At 41.5% G+C, this 20,000-nt stretch overlaps 1 protein-coding gene across 1 annotated transcript in view; it reads right to left on the reverse strand.

Moving 5' to 3' along the window:
• The window catches only part of kazna (kazrin, periplakin interacting protein a), a gene marked incomplete at its 5' end in the record, with an annotated part of 180,355 nt that overhangs the window by 5,638 nt on the left and 154,717 nt on the right, over positions 1–20,000 (reverse strand). Inside the window, one exon of the mRNA XM_080535245.1 lies at positions 11,591–11,782. Within this exon, the coding sequence (XP_080391371.1) occupies positions 11,591–11,782 (192 nt within the window). The remainder of the gene's footprint in view (positions 1–11,590; positions 11,783–20,000) is intronic.

The raw sequence follows: 20,000 nt of genomic DNA on the forward strand, positions 1-20,000 counted from the left end.
ACTTTTACACTTGAAACGGCAAAACACTCAATAAAAGCAATACAGTACAGTTGGGTAGAGTAGAGTACTATAAAAATCACTACAGTTTATGGAAAGCTTAGCTCCATTGACATCCCTGCTCTTGCATGTCTAATGCTGCGTAACAGCTTCTTGATGGAAGGGTGAATTAGAGATGAACTCTCACGTCAATCTCTTCCCCACCTCTGGCCTAGTTACCCAGCAGAGCTGGAGTGAGGTGGAGACTGGTGCACCCTCTCTCTCTGCCACTTAACCCACATATACTGGACGAGCTTCAAAACAGTATACAGTACAGTAACCATTCGTTCTTGACATACCCTCTCTCTCTCTCTGTCTGTATGTCTGTCTCTCACCTCTCTCTCTCTCTCTCTCTCTCTCTAGCAGTCTTTTCAATCTGACCACATCTTATCTCTTCCCCATCCTCTTGGTCCAAACTCTATCATTTCCTCTCCTTTTCTCTTTTCTTTCAGAAGTCCTTATGCTCACTTATTTGTTACTTTTTCTTTCTCTTGCTGTCTATTCTTTCCTAATAACTTGCTATGTCCTCTATCTATCCTGTCCTCCCCACTCTCTAGCTCCCTCTCTTGTTCTTTCTCCTTGTCTGCTTCTCTCTCGCTCGATCCCCCCTATCTCTTCCTCTCTCCTTGTTCCTATCCCCCCCCTCTCTGTCAGAGCCAAACCTCCAGCTGGGCATCATTAATTAACTTCCATTACAGACACGGTAATTGAGCGACGTTCACAGCCTGCATCTGGGGAGCTCGCTCGGACACAACAAACCGACTTTTCCAAGGACAGATCACTCTCTTTCACCCACCCCCCCCCCCTTTCAAACCCTTTTCCAGGAGAGGAATGGCTATGCCAAAGGGATGTACAAGCCAACTGAACAGAGAGCAAGGACAAAGCAAGCCCCTCATTGGCCGAGGGAGACAGGAAATTCCTCTGCACCTGCCGCAGGAAGTGATATCAAAGCCTCTCTGAGTTGAGTGACTTGGCCTAAGCATCTAGCACCTGGAACCTTTCATCAACAAAATCTTCATCTATGTCTCCCTCTCACAGAAACAAAGACCTTGTTGATTGTCACAGTGCATGTTGGGTGGTGCATTCATAACAGTATTGGGGAATTATCTTAAGTAGTAATAGTAAGGCTTTTTGCTAAGATGGACAGGTGAGATAGAAAACAGAAGGGTTGTCTCCTTTTTTGACAGCCATTAAAGACTCCTCTATTCTCGAAAGCTCTGAGGGCTTGTCCAAGCCTGCCGCCTTCTAAAAAGTCATTACCAGATAAGATGGGGAACAACCAGGGAACTAAACAGACCTGGAGCTAATGTTGTGTGTAGTGAGTTTGAGGACAAAATGGTGTTGGAGAAGCTTGAAGGTAATGGGGGTGCCTTTTTACATACTCTATGTGTGTGTGTGTTTAGTTTAGTTTAGTTTATTAGTTTATGATGTCGTGGACAGTCCCCATTAATTAACTGTAACAACAGTAAATGGAGCAGCTTTAGCCTACATGGCTAATTTCCAGCTGTTGTCCCCGGGCCAGTTGACAATAGGCTCCCTAAAATAAAATACATTAGTTTAAAAAATTACAATTGCAGCAAACACAAACAAATGGAGCAGGACATACAAACATATCAAGCATAATTGGAGCAAGCACAAACATGCCGGGGAGACAAGACATTCAAGCACAAATGGCAGCAACATCAATACAGTACATGAGATAAGAACAGTACAAAGGGGACAAAGGAAGAGCAAATAGTCATAGCAACAGACATAGCAGCATACAGACACAGCAACATACAGGCACAGCAGCATCCAGACATTGAAGCACACACAGACATATGCAGGCGGGTAGCAAAGATAGAGGTGTACATACAACACACACGTCACATCTGACAGAAATTAATGTATGCAGTTATAGTTATTGCAAAGCCATGCCTTAAGGTGTGTTGTGAAGGTGGAGTATGTATGTATATTTTTTATGTAGGTAGGTAGTGAGTTCCAGTTTTGTATTGCTATAACAGAGAATGATAATGTGTGTGTGTGTGTGTGTGTGTGTGTGTGTGTGTGTGTGTGTGTGTGTGTGTGTGTGTGTACAACACAGACCAATCTACTCATCTGCCTATTCACCATTGTCTGCAAACCATGGGCATAAGTGCTTTTCAATGATATTAAGTGAATTCTCACTCTCTCAGCTGTGGAGCAGTGTATTGTGAGCGGAAAAGCCTGATACTTCCTCTGCAGTGCACCTGGAGTGGTTGGAGAGGTGGTGTGGAGTGGCTTCACTCATTAGTGTATGTTAGGAACATGGTGTTCTTAGAGGAGCTCTCTGTGACTGGAGTGCCTGTTACTTCCTGTGTCCTGCAACTGAACCAGATCAAGTGTAAGGCCAGACTGGGGATTGGAGGAAGGCCATTAAGTATTGTGGGTTGTTGGTGATTGATATCGAATTTGTTAGTGGGTAAACTAGTGGGAATAAATACAGGATGTCTGTGACCATGGTAAAGCCTGCTTGGGATACAAGTCGTACAAAGTCTATGAATTAACTTTCTCTCTGCCGCATTGTTAAATTTATATTTTAATTCAGTTCAAATGCAGACCATGACAGTTTGTTCAACTAAATCTAATTCAAAAGAATAGGACTGGCACTGTGCTATTGAGTTCAGGTGGTCAGGGACACAATTATCTTAGCATACAATAATACCACCTAGACTCGCACTATAATACAATGCATTGACTGTATTGTTGCTACTGGACCATATTCGCAAGGACAAACAGACTGAAGCTCAGCTTCGACCCCAGGGCCATTCAGGCCCTGAATACAGCAAAGACCTCGGTTCTAGGCCCTGGACAATCTAGACAATTTGATGGCAGCTACTAGATTGAAATCAAGTGCAATACTGAAACACAACTGTGAACATTTCAAACCTGCAAACTGCGACACTTTAAATGAATGTGCAATAACACTATGTGCAATATGACAACCCTCGGGTACATAAGGTTCAGAGATAGGAAATGTTAGAATAGGTATAGCATAGCATAGAGTACAGCACAGTGTTTTATTTGTATAGTATAGTATAGTGTATATAGCCTTTATTTATGTAAACCAGCTCTTTTCCCTTCTTGTTTTTAGTTTTTTTTTCCTAGCACCAGGGGAGCCCCCCCTCCCAAATTTCGTTGTTTGGTACCTGTACTATATCAATGACAATAAAGACCATTCATTCATTCATTCATTCATACTGTAGAAACGTTTCTACAGTAGGCCTACATCTCACTCAGAGATTAATTTAAATGAAAACACAGTTACTCTACAACGTGTATCTACTGTATAATACTGAACTGTCATTAAACCATTGGGTTTAGACACAATTCATTCAAGTGTATAACCTCTCACACCACAGTTCTCATCAAAATCTGTGGCTGTGTTCGAAATGGTATACTAGCATACTGCATACTAGCATACTCAATGAGTATATACTGCATACTGCCTACTAAATTCATAATAAGTATGCGAAAACCAGCCGACCGTTTACATTGCAGTATGCATACTGCCTCCCAGAATGCATTTCTCACCGGCCGGGAGCGGGGAATTTAAATCCTCCATTTTAAACCTCCATTGGCTGTAAAGCTGTAATTTCGGCTTTACTAGTGTTAACATGTCATTTTATGAAGTTTTAATATGTTTTCAGGCGAGAAAGTAAGCACATATATTCCCAAAATGTATCCAGTTTATATATCTGATCTGACGTTTTTTTCTGCCTTCTGTTCGCTAGCTACATTACGGCTGCGTTCGTAAATTTGCCATGGAAATCTGATCAGCACTCATGGAATGCCTCTTGTCCAATCAAATTACCTGGTCCCTTTATGACGTTGAACCCAGTGTGTGCTCCGGCGCTCTCAGAGCGGATGTACGAACGCACCCAGCGTTGCTTACATACCTTCAGAAGAGTCAGAAGAGTTCGACAGAAACATCGTAACATAATTACAACAAGTTGTAAAATGGCCAATATCTTTAGCTAGCTCAAGTAACTAGCTTACTATATTGTTGTCTTAGCAGTTGGTAAAATAACAGGATTAAAATAAATATATATGAGCAATAACATATCGTGGGCTTGTTGCAGCAAGCACAATAACAAACCCAACCGGTCCATCTGAAGCTACAATACTGGGACCATTCGTGACTGGGCTACAGGTCAAATACTAGGCGAACGTGTGTGTAAGACACTAATAAACTTGGGTTTCATGCATTTCAAGTGGCATCTTTGTAATCATGACGACGTAGACATGTCTAAGAATGCATTTCACCATGTAGATTCCCAATATAGTGAAAATACCACCAATCATCCGTGATCAGACTTAGTGTGCTGCAGCTGAAGAGTATCAAATGGAGTACAAAAAAACTGCATCTGCACACTCAAATCGGTGCAAAAAACGATGTTTATTGCAAGCTTTCGGTCTCCAGGCTATTAGACAATGTAAACAACAGCTGTATGACGAGTTTGTATGACGCAGTTTGACGAGACTGAAGAGACGCGCAATGCATTTTGGGGAAGTTGAGTAGGAATAGCATGCATCGATCGCATACTCAAAGATAATATAAAAAAATTCTCGCATACTCAAATTTCCCATACTGTACAGTGTGAACACTCTCGCATACTCAAATTTACGTCATATCTAGTATGAGTAGTATGCTAGTATGCCATTCCGAACACAGCCTGTATCCCACGTTTATTTGTATTTTCTTTTCTTTCTTTTTTTCTCGATGAAGCCATTTTCTTCATTAATAATTATATATCTTCATTATCTACCCTTCTACTCTGAAATCAAGAGCATTATCAGACTACAATGCAGTTAGAAAGTACTGTATAAGCGCATTGAGTTGCATCTTGTAAGAAATGCGCTATACAAATAAAATTTGATTTGATTTGATTTGTATTTCCACATTACTATTTGTCTGAAAGATCCACTTCATATCCTCAAACAGCTACAGGTGCACTCATGTGAAGTGCCTGGCTTTTAGTGTGCCATCATCTCCAAACACAAGTGGGGGAGCGAACACGAGAGGACACCTTGGACAACACCATGGAGTTTCACTGGCCACATCTGACTCGTAGAATGAACTGCCTGTTTAAAGGGCTACTCACATCCTCTTGATATCAATATGTGCACACGTGAGTTACACATAAGGATTAACCCTACATATGGATCTAGAGGAGGATGGTAGAGGGAGAAACCGGATGACGCCAATGAGATGCTAGTATAAGGAATGGTATTAAACATGTAACAGTCCATTCCATCCATTACAGTGAGACCATCCTCTGATTTGTCCCTCGACCAGCCTCTAGGGTTATGTATACTTCTCAGACTACTCAGTATGTTGGTGTAATGGTCCACTGTACATGGTGGGATTACTGTAAAAGCCAACAGCTCTGTCATGACATGAATTGTAACATTTACCCACAAGCTCCCAGGTTGACCTGTAAGTGACCCATCCCTGCTGCAGGAATTCATTTTTAACGAGGGAGCTAGGGCAACCAGGGCTACCATTAAACATGGATCAAAGACCATTAAACATGGATCAAACACTGCTCATTAATGGGCCAGAGGCCTTAGATAGGTCTGTGTGAAGAACAGCAGCACAGGCACGTGGGTGTAGAAGTGGAGACTTTGATCCAGAGATGTATGATATAGATGTAAAAACCTTAAATCAAATAAAGTCAGACATACGGTAGACACGTTATTTATTTATATTACTGAATATTTTGAACAGTGAATTTTTGTTGTCCAATTGCTCAGGCCCAGCCCTAGGACTTTTGTGCCCCTAAGCAATATTTTTATTATGCCCCCCGCACATGTTTTGTTGACGGGGATGGACGGACGGACCAGGGGACCAGGGGAGTGGGGAAATGGTAGTTTGGAATTGACGGGTGTTTCGTCTATGGGGTAGCAGAGTTTTTGATTGACGGGTGGTAGCTTGCGCTAAATCGACATCAAAAAGTGGATGCTTAATCAAATGTTTTATTCTTATTTGAATTTCAACACACACTCTGTTTGCAGAGCATAGTTGACAACTTGACAGCTGGTTTTCACTGAATCCTCTCAATAAGGTCACAGAGTGATTGATGTACAATCTCTATTTGGTCCGTTTCTATAGTCAGGTAAGTGATTTAATAGATATACAGTAATACAGTAGTTCACTCTTAGTGGCACTTGTTTCTTGATTCTAGCTTTTCAGGTCTTACTCTGCCATCATCTCTGCAGCTAGAATGATTCTCCTTAATGAGGAGGGGGGTCAAGCTGAACTAGTTAGGCTCGTGTGCCTCATTATATTGAGTTGCAATTAATGAAACTTCTAAAAAGTTAAAACTAACTCATTGACCAACTCATTAAAGAAAACCATGGTCATAAACCCACTGGATTGATTCTGATTGGTTGATTGGTGTTCTCTTGGCTGAGGATTGGTGGACAAATGTACCATATGCAACCACTGGGTGCCACTATGAACCACTATGAACCTAAACATGACCTCGCTAGAGACCAATGGTTTGTATAGATTACAGTTTTTTACGGTCGCTAAGTCACAGTGTTCAATACTGAAGCCATAGAGTCACAACTATTCATACAGTCAGCAGAGCAGAAGCCCATGTGAACAAAACTGTGACTCTTTCTCTGTGATTTGTGCATTGCTTTCATACAAAATGCATTCAATGACTACGTTCTCCAAAATCCATAACACTTCTCTCATTCAAACTCCCCCACCTGCAAAACACTATGTATTTGCAACAAAGTTTTTCATTGTTAAACCACTGTGTTCAAAACTGTGAAGAACACGTTCAAAACTGAATTATTTGGTGCATTTTTGCAGTAATCATATTCCTATCATATATGACAGAAAGCTTGCAATAAACTGTTTTTTTGCACAGTGTTTGAGTGTGCAGATGCTGTTATTTTGCACTCTATTGATACTCTTCAGTTCCAGCACCTCAGCAAAGTCTGATAACGGATGAGCGGTGGTATTTTCACTATTTGCAGTAATCATATTGAAATGTCTAGAAAATATTAGCAGAACATATACAATAAAATGAAATAGACTAGATGCATTGCCAGGGAAGACATTAGATGTGACCAGATGCAGACCAGAGGGTGGACCAAAACCCTCAGGAGTGAGACATTTTTGGTGTGATTGCTATTGTATTGTAGCCCTGGAATTTCTGTTTTTCTTTTTTGTTTGAACTTTGCATCTTCCACTTTATTTGTCACTTTAAATTTTCCACAAATGTAGTGTACTTTGAAGTAAATGTACCGTAACTTACTTTCTGCAAAGATACTGAAAAAAAAGGATAAAACAGAATAAAGGATAGAAGCAAAAGATAGAATAAAGGAAAGAAGCAAATTGCGGCATTTCTGATTCATTCTTGTTGCCTAATACTTTACAGTTGTACAGTCAACTATTCTGTCTATGATTACTATAAATCAAACCATTTGTATAATGAAATATTCATTCTTGTGAAAATCATTCAAACTATGTAATGCTCCCTGTTGTTAGTGTTTTGTAAGTCAGAATGTTATGAATGACAGTGTATGCTTCTGAGTGAACATTGTTGCCAGTGTATGGTTGAACGAGCTTCTTTTGAGACATGAATGAAGTGATTGGCCAACATGAGTGTTACTAATGCAGACTGTATGAACAGTTGTGACTCTGTGGCTTCAGTATTGAACACTGTGACTTGGCGACCGTAAAAAACTGTAAACAATTAGAGAGCAAAACCACTAATTAATAATACTTTCATGTAACAGCTGCCAGAAGCAGAGAAATAAATCACTTGGAAGTTTGGAGCATATTAGCCAGACACCATGCAAGTTTTCCTGTCTTAAAATTCAATTGGAATCAATTGGTTTTCTTTTTGAAAGATTCTTTTATTTTTTAAAACATCTAAAAGTGTGAATAATTTCATGTGATCTGGTTAAACATTCCAATAAAAGTGTGGAGACTGAGTTCTGGAGTGTGTGTGTGTGTGTGTGTGTGTGTGTGTGTGTGTGTGTCTAGAGTATGTGTGGAGTATACTGTACTGTATATAGTCTACTGTGTGTGTTTGTGTGTGTGTGTGTGTGTGTGTGTGTGTGTGTGTGTGTGTGTATCATGTGGGGGCTGAGTAGGTTTCAGAGCACGTTGTACCGTGAAAGAGCAGTAAATGCACTCGGCAGACTACGCTTTGATGATACATCTGTCTGAGGCTTTCATTTCTGGCTGTTCTGACTGGGAATTCCAGGGAGATTAGGCACCCTGGCAATGGCAAATTAAATACAAACTACACTTTGAATAACTACAACAACTAAGTAGTTGTTCAATAGACCTAAGAGTGGCTCTCATTTCTGTTATTGTAGGCTAGGTAGGCCATGTCTGAAATAGCTTCCTTTCCTTATTACCTTTCCTTATGGAAAGGAAGTCATGGGTGAATCCTGGGACACAGGAATACTCGTCTCTGCCAAAGCCCGGCACTGCTTTGCTCTCTTGGGTCTGCAGCATACCCTGCCCCTCTTCTGCCCACTCCTGCCAGTTCCAGTGTTCACAGGCATCACAACAAACCTGTAATTGCGAGCGGGTGGCAATTACCCACCAACACAATTACAATGCTCAGTCCGATGATGGGCATGTAGTGGGAGTGAGAACAGGCCTTCACACTGAGAAGGCTGTACCAGAGCCATAATCAATGAGGGGAAGAAACAACGAGAGGGAGCAGGAGAAAGAGAGAGAGAGAGAGAGAGAGAGAGAGAGAGAGAGAGAGAGAGAGAGAGAGAGAGAGAGAGAGAGAGAAAGAGAGAGAGAGAGAGGGAGAGAGAGAGAGAGAGAGAGAGAGAGAGAGAGAGAGAGAGAGAGAGAGAGAGAGAGAGAGAGAGAGAGTGGTTTAGAGGGGTGAGTAGATTTGAGGTGGCCTTGTGCAGCTTGGACTGTTGCAGATATGGGATATGAAGTTATAGCTGCAACGTTTGCAGGAAAAGTGCAATACAAATAAAAGTTATTATTATTATTATTATTATTATTATAGCAGAAACGTGCAGGGTGACGTTGCCAGACACTTTAAAAAGTGGAGATGCAACAGGCTAGAGAATAGAGCATGTTGCGTGATAGTGAAAATACACAGTCAAAAATCTAAATCCAAACCAAAGACATTACAGAGAAAGGATGAAAACATTACACTGCAGAGTTGAAAGGACTGAAGAGTGAAAGCGGCAACGGCACCTGCGACTCACACGGTGCCCTACTGGATGGTGGTTTTGAGTGCAGGACAGGTCCTGTACATTCAGTACATATTAAACCGTGCTCAGAACAACACAACTGCAAAGCGTCACATCCACGTGAGGAGCGGAATAATCAAAGTCCCAGTGGCAGCTTGCCATCCAAACTTCAGACTCATTCTTCCCATCTGGTGGGCTGTTTACAATATGCCAGCCTCGCAAAATCGGGTTAAATCAAACAGAATCGACACTTTGCCTCAGTTAAATCTGCAACACTCAGCTGTCACTATTTAACAAGATAATTGTATACCTCCCGCCGTAAGGTAGCTACTAATGAGTTATCTTGTGGGGCTATGCTACACCACTCAGCTAGCCATGGTATAAGTGCAAACATGGGAGCAAGCCCTAATGACCTATGTGAGCATGGCGCTGAAATGAAAAGGAGAGGAGGATTAAACCAAGAAAGGGAGCTTTTTGCATTTTAGGGTAACACTGCTTTAGGGTAACCGCTGATATCGGAGTGCATTGTGGTATATGAGTAGCTTCTAAATAGAAGCCAACCTTCTGTTGAGTAGAATTCTTTCAAAGTGTTTGTCACAGTGGGGTTGCCATGGTTTCAGTGACTCACTCTGATGCAGCATTGCCCCCTCTACAGGTTCACTCTCTTGGATTTAGCTACTATAGGCCTCTTTCAAAACAAACCCACACACTATAATTATCCCTGCAGAGAGAGAGAGAGAGAGAGAGAGCGAGAGAGAGTGAGAGAGAGCGAGAGAGAGCGAGATAGAGAGAGAGAGAGAGAGCGAGATAGAGAGAGAGAGAGAGAGAGAGAGCGAGAGAGAGAGAGAGAGAGATAGAGAGAGAGAGAGAGATAGAGAGAGAGAGAGAGAGAGAGAGAGAGAGAGAGAGAGAGAGAGAGAGAGAGAGAGAGAGAGGCTTCCTGCATTTACGGAAAACAACTGGTGTAACAACAACAATTAACGACACAAACAAGTAAATGAGACAAAATGGGTTGACAGATGTGTTTCCAGATTTGGCATGATTACGGCTGAAAGTGGTGCTGGGTACGATTCCAACATGGCTACCCTTCCACTAGGGACCAGACTGGGAGTGCTAATGCCGCTAATGCTAACAACTTCTCTGGCCTTGTATTAAGGCCAACTAGTGAAATTAATCAATTAAATATAATATTACTAATGTTTAATTTGAAGTTAAAGTTCCAAATCTCACACTGTCTCACACTTTTTTACTTTTTTAATTTGTATATGTTCTTATATGTTTATTGTGTTTGGGACAAATACAAATCTAATCAAATCAAATCAAATCACACTGTCTCTTAAAGAAAAAGTCACAAGCCGTGATAGTTTTGACGACTCGCCTTTGGTTGGAGTAGGATGAAGTGGAGTTACTATCATTTCAACCAACCATCAACAATTGAGTCCAAGGTCGTAACAGACTCTGAACTTGTGTATTTTGACCTGCTCTTACAGAAGCCTAGAGACTACGTATGTGCTATCGTGAGCAGCAAACTCCCACATCACCGCCTTGTGCGTATCAATGATGAGGGCTACTCAAATAATGAAAACAAACTGATATTAATTAAGTGATGATAATAAGCAATTTCCTTCTCTCCTCCCATACAGGGAAGCTTGATTCATAGAGCAAAGCCTCCCCTGCTTATCTCTCTAGACTTCGTAAGCTACACTAAGTCACTCTTAATTAATCTTTCAGTGCTTGTGATTGTTTTGCTTGAGTGCTTGCTGGGGTCAATTCACTGCAGAACAATAGTCATAAAAGGAGTTCACAATGTATCTTCCCTAGAGCTATTACAGTCAAACAAAGATACAATAGACACACAATAGTAATATCTGAAGATGTTCTGGTATTTTATTTTCTATTTCTTGCCGTTCTATTCTTCTCAACAGTGTAGGCCTAAAGACTGACAACCATACATTTCCTAAAAACAAAGACCCATGACTGATTGTTGAATCGCTGCTTTTTAAAATGAAATACCACAGAGATGATGCTCTCCACCTTGTGTGTTTGGCCTGTGTACCATATCTGTCTTGGCCAATAGGACAACAGTGAACAAACAACATGTACCCATAGGAGATTGGGTCATACTGTATACTGTCTGGTGCAGCAGTCTGTCTGGTGTAAACCGGCTTTAGCTCTGAAAATGTGTGTGTGTGTGTGTGTGTGTGTGTGTGTGTGTGTGTGTGTGTGTGTGTGTGTGTGTGTGTGTGCGTGTGTGTGTGTGATATCTTCACTATCATCTGTGTTTGCCCATACACATCTGCCCGTACTGTGGTGTACACTTCGCTATAGACCAACTCACCCTGCAGTGCCTCCTTGGCACGGTCCAGTTCCTGCTCCTTCTGGGCAAGCTGCACTCTGAGCTCGGTGGCAGAGAGCACGTCTGCCGAGCAGCCCCCCTGGGTCTCCTCCAGGTCCTTACTCAACATGTCCTTCATCTGCCGCAGCAGGTGCACCTCCTCCTGGAGCTGGGCCACCTCCTCACGCAGCAACACTGCAGGTAGGGGGGAGGAGAGAGAGATGTTCCATTGGTTATCGGAATTAAAGGTGCAATCCATGCATGTTCATGTAGTTCCCCACACAGCAGTCGAGGAGGAGCAGGAGGAGAGTATGGTAATTGTTATTGAAATAATCAATGGTATATAAAACTAAACTGTTTGATTATTGTACATAGGAGGGGAGGGAGGTTATGGTTCCATTTGTTATCCAAATTAAAGGTGCAATCCATAAGATTTGCAAATAGTTTGCAAATAGTTCCTCATGTTGAGATACTACACAGTATTTCATCTGGTGTTTAGAGGAAAGGGTTTGAAGAGAGAGGGATGGATTTGGCGACTTTCTTGACTAGCAGTCAATATTGTCCCACACAACTGTCTACTGGTATTTTGTTTAGTAGCACAGAGAATTGATTGCCATGCCAACACGACAAGACATAGTAAAAAATACTAAATCAAACTTCAGTCTGATAAGATAAGCTAAGACCAAAATGCTGCTATATTTTCTTCACATGAAAGAAATAGTACCGTAATCTATGTTTGATTACGTAGAGTCATTTATAGGAACGAGTCAAATCTTCTGCTCAATTTCATACTTCCTTGAGGCGCAGGAGAGGCGGGAGAAAACAACTCTTCTCCATCTCACATGCCACAGCCAAGCGCCAAGCAGAATTCAGAGGCTACTCATATCCTGGCTCCAATATTACAATCAGACCAAACTCACTCAGAGGAAATCAATTAGAGAAACACATTAGCAACTGCCAAAATATTTAGAGAGAGCGGCACAGGCAAATTAGGGAAAAGAGTAAGGATAATACGTTGGCTTTGATAAACAGCAGAATAATTGTTCTGCAAAGCTGCAAGTTGAAAATGTGGCGTCATTGAAAATTATTGTGTTGTGGTAGGCACTGCAGAGAGCTAACAATAGGTTGTTGGTATTCAGTTAGTATGCAGTACTAGTTAGTATTCAGTTAGGATGTTCTCTCCATGGACACAAGCTTGTGTTGCCCTCACATGTTATGTTTATGACTGAAATAATATTGCACATTTCTTTAAGAAAAAAGCAATTTATAATTTTTCCCTTGAACAAAGGTGATCAATGATTACAGTAACCTCTGTGTTATCTGATGGAACCAACAGACCGAACACAATTTAAACACTACACAAAAGTGACATCATCAACCATAACTGATATCCTTATTACAGTTTTTCTATCGCTTTAACACGTTTTCTCAAAGCATAGCTCATTTTCTCTGAACTCTTAACACAAATCCAAAAACTCACACACCCTAAACTTCACAAATCTATTGCAAAAGCAAACACTGCATTCAAAATAATGTTGTCTTCTCCAAAAATGTTCATTCTTCATTCATTCTTCATTCTTCATTCATTCTTCAAAAAATGTTTCATTCTCAAATGAAATGTTGTCGTCAAATGACAAACACACACACACCATCAAATGAATAGACACTTGTAACAACCAATTGAACACTGATGTGCTATGATCAGCGGAAAACAGTACTATGATAAGATTATCAGTAGGCCTTTTGCATTTTCAGTGTTACACTACATACGTTAACTGTATGTTTTCATACTCAAATATAAAACACACAAATACAACAATAGAACGTTTGTTTTATTCTGAAATACTCTATGTATCTCAGCAAACACAGTTGGATTTGTAAAATCAATCAAAATACAAATGAATCAATCAAAATGTACATCATACAGAACAAACAATATTAAAAAAGAAAAGAAAATAAGCCTTCTGCATATACTGTAAAGAAAAAGGTGGTCTAGTGGATAGTGAGTTGGACTTGGGATCGGAAGGTTGTGAGTTCAAATCCCGCCTGAAGCCACACCACTACTAGTGTGCCCTTGGGTAAGGCACTTAGCCCTCAGTTACTCCAGGGGGAATGTCCCTGTAATTCGTAATTGTAAGTCGCTTTGGATAAAAGCGTCTGCTAAATGGCAAAATTATTATTAAAAATGAGGCTGCATCCTGCCTTTCGTTTCTGTTTGGCCACAGGCCTCTGTTCTCGGCAAGTTGGCATCTATTGTTCTCCAACACACTTGTATTGCTAAAGCTATGATTGCTAATTCAAAAGCAATAGGTGTTTGCCCATATGAGGAGGGTGAGTGTGTGATTGGTGGTTTGAGTTTAGCATTCTGAATGGTAGTGGTTTCCATGTGAACACAAGAGATTTTAGCAAGGAAGGTTGTGCCAAATGTAGAGAATTGTATTTAGTGTTTTGTTAACTGTGTGGTTTAGAGCTGCAAAATGAGTGATAAGCAAGAAATGTGTTTGTCATTGTGGAGAATTGGTGTGAGATAAAATACACCAGTTCCAGTGTTTTGGTTTTGGTCATTGTGTTTGAGGTTCCGATTATAGTGTTAAAGCGATAGAGAAAAACTGTAATGTCTGTTGACTTGATACCTCTCTCTCCCTGCCACTCAAATGTCACACCGTCCCATGTGACCCCTCTCCTGTGGTGGGGTTGCGAACTTCCCTGTAGTGTCTGTCTCCGCTCAGCCCATTAAGGCCCAGTAGGCCCAGAGATATCCCAGCATGCCCCTCTCAACAACCCACCACTGGCTGTCAGCTACCTACCTGGGGCGAACACCCTAATGTGTTTCCTGTTGATATGATATAGTCTTCAACCTAGAAAACTGAGACTTTTATGCTGAAGGTCTGAGTTTTGTTATTATAGATTTATCATAACAAAACTCTTAAACAGGCTAAACACTATGTGTTTCTTCCTAATAGATGGAACATAGCAAACTGCAGCAAAGGCCATCTACTGTAACACAAGCATGATTTATCTTGTGCTTGTCACTCATCAAGACTGAGCCTGTTTCCTCTGAAACTTAACTGCTTTACAGTTTTTTACGGTCGCTAAGTCACAGTGTTCAATACTGAAGACACAGTTTTACAACTCTTCATACAGTCTGCATTAGTAACACTCATGTTGGCCAATGACTTCATTCATGTCTCAAAAGAAGCTCGTTCAACCACACACTGGCAACAATGTTCACTCAGAAGCATACACTGTCATTCATAACATTCTGACTTACAAAACACTAACAACAGGGAGCATTACATAGTTTGAATGATTTTCACAAGAATGAATATTTCATTATAAAAATGGTTTGATTTATAGTAATCATAGACAGAATAGTTGACTGTACAACTGTCAAGTATTAGGCAACAAGAATGAATCAGAAATGCCGCAATTTGCTTCCTTTATTCTATCTTTTGCTTCTATCCTTTATTCTATCTTTTATCCTTTTATTTCAGTATCTTTGCAGAAAGTAAGTTACGGTACATTTACTTCAAAGTACACTACATTTACTTGTGTAAAATGAAAAGTGAAAAATAAAGTGGAAGATGCAAAGTTCAAATAAAAAATAAAAACAGAAATTCCAGGGCGACAATACAATAGCAATCACACCAAAAATGTCTCACTCCTGAGGGTTTTGGTCCACCCTCTGGTCTGCCTCTGGTCACATCTAATGTCTTCCCTGGCAATGCATCTAGTCTATTTCATTTCATTGTATATATTCTGCTAATATTTTCTAGACATTTCAATATGAGTACTGCAAATAGTGAAAATACCACCGCTCATCCGTTATCAGACTTTGCTGAGGTGCTGAACTGAAGAGTATCAATAGAGTGCAAAATAACAGCATCTGCACACTCAAACACTGTGCAAAAAAACAGTTTATTGCGAGCTTTCTGTCATATATGATAGGAATATTATGATTACTGCAAAATTGCACCGAATAATTCAGTTTTGAACGTGTTCTTCACAGTTTTGAACACAGTGGTTTAACAATGAAAAAATGTGTTGCAAATACATAGTATTTTGCAGGTGGGGGAGTTTGAATGAGAGAAGTGTTATGGATTTTGGAGAACGTAGTCATTGAATGCATTTTGTATGAAAGCATTTTGTATGACTACTGCAACTCACTATATGCTGGACTTCCTGATAAGACCATCTACCGCCTGCAGCTAGTCCAAAATGCCGCTGCCAGGCTGGTGTCAGGCACCAAAATGAGGGACCACATCTCCCCTGTCCTCATCTCCCTTCACTGGCTCCCAGTGAAGAAGAGAGTGAAGTTCAAAATCGGCACCTTTGTTTTTAAAGCTCTCAACAGTCTCGCCCCACCCTACATCAAGGACCTCCTGGACCAGTCTACCTCCTCAAGGCCCAGACCCAGGCTCAGGTCCGACGCCCAACTCAGCCTGAGGGTCCCACGTACCAACCTCAAGAGGAAGGGTGACCGTGCCTTTGCGGTGATAGCACCGACCCTGTGGAACGCGCTCCCTTCTGCCATCAAGTTTGCCCCCACTCTGGACTCCTTTAGAGCCAAGTTAAAAACCCACCTCTTCCTAAATGACATTCCCTAAATCTACTCCCTATTTGTTGTGAATTGTATGCCTGAGATTTACGTTTAAGTCGTCTGTGTCTGATTGCTTTCTGTGTTCCTTGTCTTTGTCTTTATCTGTTCCTTTACCCGGGCTGCGCCCCGGGCCGATGTAAAAGTTGGATGGGGGGCGCATTATAAATACAATTAACATAACATAACAAAGCAATGCACAAATCACAGAGAAAGAGTCACAGTTTTGTTCACATGGGTTTCTGCTCCGCTGAGACTTGAGAATAGTTGTGAATCTGTGGTTTCAGTATTGAACACTGTGACTTAGCGACCGTAAAAAACTGTAGGAGAAATGGGGTCGAATGAAACCATCGGCGAGGGTAGCATGTCATTACGCGGAGGTGTAGTTAATGGAGCCGATAATAGAACCACTTTTTCCAGAGGAACCAAAGCAGTAATGTACCTCATTGAAAGACCGGGCGCAGCGGACCCCATGAGAAACAAGAAACCACAAGGCACTCTTCAGAAGTGTTAAAAATTCTATAATGGTCACACATTCGATTCAATTACTTATTCATTAAGTTTGCCTCTATTGATCGTGCTTGAGCTGCACAATAAGGGGCCATAAATAAGGAACAAGGCTGCTGAGCAGAGAAAACAGGGTTTTATCTCCTCCACACACCCCACAAATCCTGACCAACAATTACAGGGGCTGAGGCGGCTGACGTTCACTTCCTCATGGGTGTGAGTGAGAGCAGCCTCATGGTCAGAAGCCTAGGGTCGTATTCAATCAAAACTATTATCTGGGCGTTTCTGGGGTAAAACCATACAACGATCGTCAGGTGCTGAGGGAATGGGTTTGAGTCGACTTTTATTGAGACAGTAGGAAAGGAGAGGAGGAAACAGACAAGACGGATGACAAGGTGTCATCCAAGGAGTGCTGGACCTGCACAAGAACCCAGGACCTTAGGGAGACAGTATAAATGTGCTTATTGCCTGCTGCATTACAGCTAAGCCACGTAAAGCCAGCTTTATTTATTGACATACTTTAAGTTATTTATTCTCAAGTGTATCCACGTTCACAGTGGAACTAGATTGTTGCTTTATCTCACTGTGCAGACTGGTTTGGATTGAATCGGACCCTTAACCTTTTGAAAAAATACACCAAAGCTGTTATTTTACATTGAACTCAGATAGTAGGTGGTCCTACTTTCTATTATAATTCGTGACCGGTTTATACAAATGGAGACATAGGAAATGAGGAATATCATAAACACATTCACACACAAGCCTCGGAGAAAGACCACCAGTGGGTACGAGAGTCAATTCCGACATGTCTGTCTGGAAATATTGCTCCATAGTAGTTAGGGGGAAAATGCGCTGTGGAAAGTGGCACGAGGGCCGATATGATATTCCTCCTCTGGCTTTCCACTAGCAAGCACTGGAACATTCCAGATAAGATAGTGAGTGAGAGGTGTGTATGTGCCTATGTGTGTGTGTGTGTGTGTGTGTGTGTGTGTGTGTGTGTGTGTGTGTGTGTGTGTGTGTGTGTGTGTGTGTGTGTGTGTGTGTGGTGAGGGGGGGCACCTATTTGTCAGTGTCTGCATATCCTTTGGACTGAGGCATAGTGTTGTGGTTCTGCATTGCAAGTGACATCTTGAGTAAGTCCCTTGATACGTCCAATCTCAGCCGCTCCCTAAACCTTCTCAGGAGTGTCTGCTCACTCTCTCTCGTTGGGCTGCCTGCCCCTGTGAGGGAGGGTTGGGTGTAGGGTTCATGTAGGGTTCGTTTAGGGATTTACTGAGAAACTTGGATGAGAAATTAGGTCTTAGGTAAGACCCACTGGCCTACAGAAGGAAGGCTCATGATAATGGAAGACAGTGAGCCTTAAGAGGCCAATATTCAATACAGCTTTGTGACTAACTGCTATTTTATACTGATGATTGCAATGGGCATCTAGTAATAATCACATTGTGCTCCTACTTACCCTCCTACTTGCTCCTCGTTACTGAAGTCTCTTCTGTGATCACAGTGAACATGTTGTGAAAGACTGTTTGAATGTCTGAGCCTACGGTCGGCCTATTATACTTATTTGTTCTAACTGTTTAGATTCAGACAAACTATACTATTTTGTAAAATACAGCACAAGAAAACAAAACTCCTGATGGAGGCAGAGAAATTGGAGCAGTATGCATGTTTCGAAATCTCTAGACAGATTCCCAGTAACCAACAATCCCAGATGCGCTGTTTGCTCATTAATATTCAGTCACTCAGGCAGTAGCACAGCAGTATGTGACACAAAAGAACAAGGGTGCCGTTGTTGCTGCGGATGCCTCGAGTGAAGAGCCGAGTCCCCCCCTCCCCCCCTCCCCCCCCCCCCCCCACACACACATTCAACCTTGAAAAGCTAATTATCGTCAACACAATCTCTCTAAATATGCTTTATCTCATTGATTTTCAACTGATATTAGCATCATTCAAAACAGTGTATTAATCCAAGGAAAAATAGTAGAACTTCCATACTTCAAATGGACAACAATATCTACAAAGCAGGTTTTTTACAATCCTAAAATAACTATGTCCACTGAATGGAGAGGTAGGGGATACCAGCAGGATAAAGTTGTGATGATAATGAAGATAAAGCACCTACTGTGTGATGTTATGGTGCACTGGTGCGATGTTGGACTACGTGCAAGGGAATGAGAGGAATCTATCAGGGTCAGACACACGCACACACGCACACGCACACGCACACGCGCGCACACACACACACACACACACACACACACACACACACACACACACACACACACACACACACATAAAGTGACATAGACACTCACTCATAAAAAATAACTTTACTCACTCTCACTCTTTCTTACTCTCACTTTTTTCTCTGTCTCGGGCAGTGTTGCCCCGCTCATTTTGCTATGACTTCATATCCCAGAGTCCAAGCTGAACGAAGGCACCTACAATTCTACTCACCCCTCTCAACAACTCTCTCTCTCTCTCTCTCTCTCTCTCTCTCTGTCTCTCCTCAGTGTTCTGTGGGGTAATGAATCTTCTGCTAGCCATGCCTTCACCACCACCTGTCACCCACACATCTGGCTAGCACACCAGCCACAAATGGGCTAGTCTATACTGTACCACTCTCCAAACTAGGGCAAATAACCTTGTCTCGTCTGAAGTTAGCAAAAGTGTGACTAACATAACCGCCAACATGGAACTAGAACGGAACAATTACTGGAAGTGCTTGCAAGCCATGCCCACTAGACAGAGTGACATAGACATACAGTATAGTATTGTTGATTGTAAGAAAATAGGCCAAGACCTTCAAAATATATTAGACTAACAAAAGCGTTGGGTTTTAAACTGTTAAAACCCAAAGTAATTCTGAGGTTCCAAAGGGACAACATTGAAGCTAATTAGCAATGATATTCGTCTGCTTGCTGCAAATTTACTCAATCTGCATAAAAATATGAAATATGTGAATTCATTAACCCCCCTCCACCCCTTCCACCACCACTCCTCTGCAATTCCCCAACTGAATATGCCTTTGCTTATTATGATTTATCGAAACAGTAAATCAAATCCCCATTCATGTAAATGACTGTTTAAACGTGGTTATTTGCATAATGGCAGCCATGCATCAGTTGATATGCAATGGGAGCAGTGAAATATGGAGATGATGGGTGCTACAGGCTGCTAGCTATCCCCAGTGTGTCTCTGAGATGGACCTGACTGTCACTCTACATCATGCAATAGTAGCTTGCATGTGTCAGTTTGGAGACTGAGGACAGTCATGGTTAACCAGACAGACACCAGCAATAAAATACT

The sequence above is a fragment of the Nansenia antarctica genome (assembly GCF_963989245.1).
Source record: "Nansenia antarctica genome assembly, chromosome: 6".
Lineage (NCBI taxonomy): Eukaryota > Metazoa > Chordata > Actinopteri > Argentiniformes > Microstomatidae > Nansenia > Nansenia antarctica.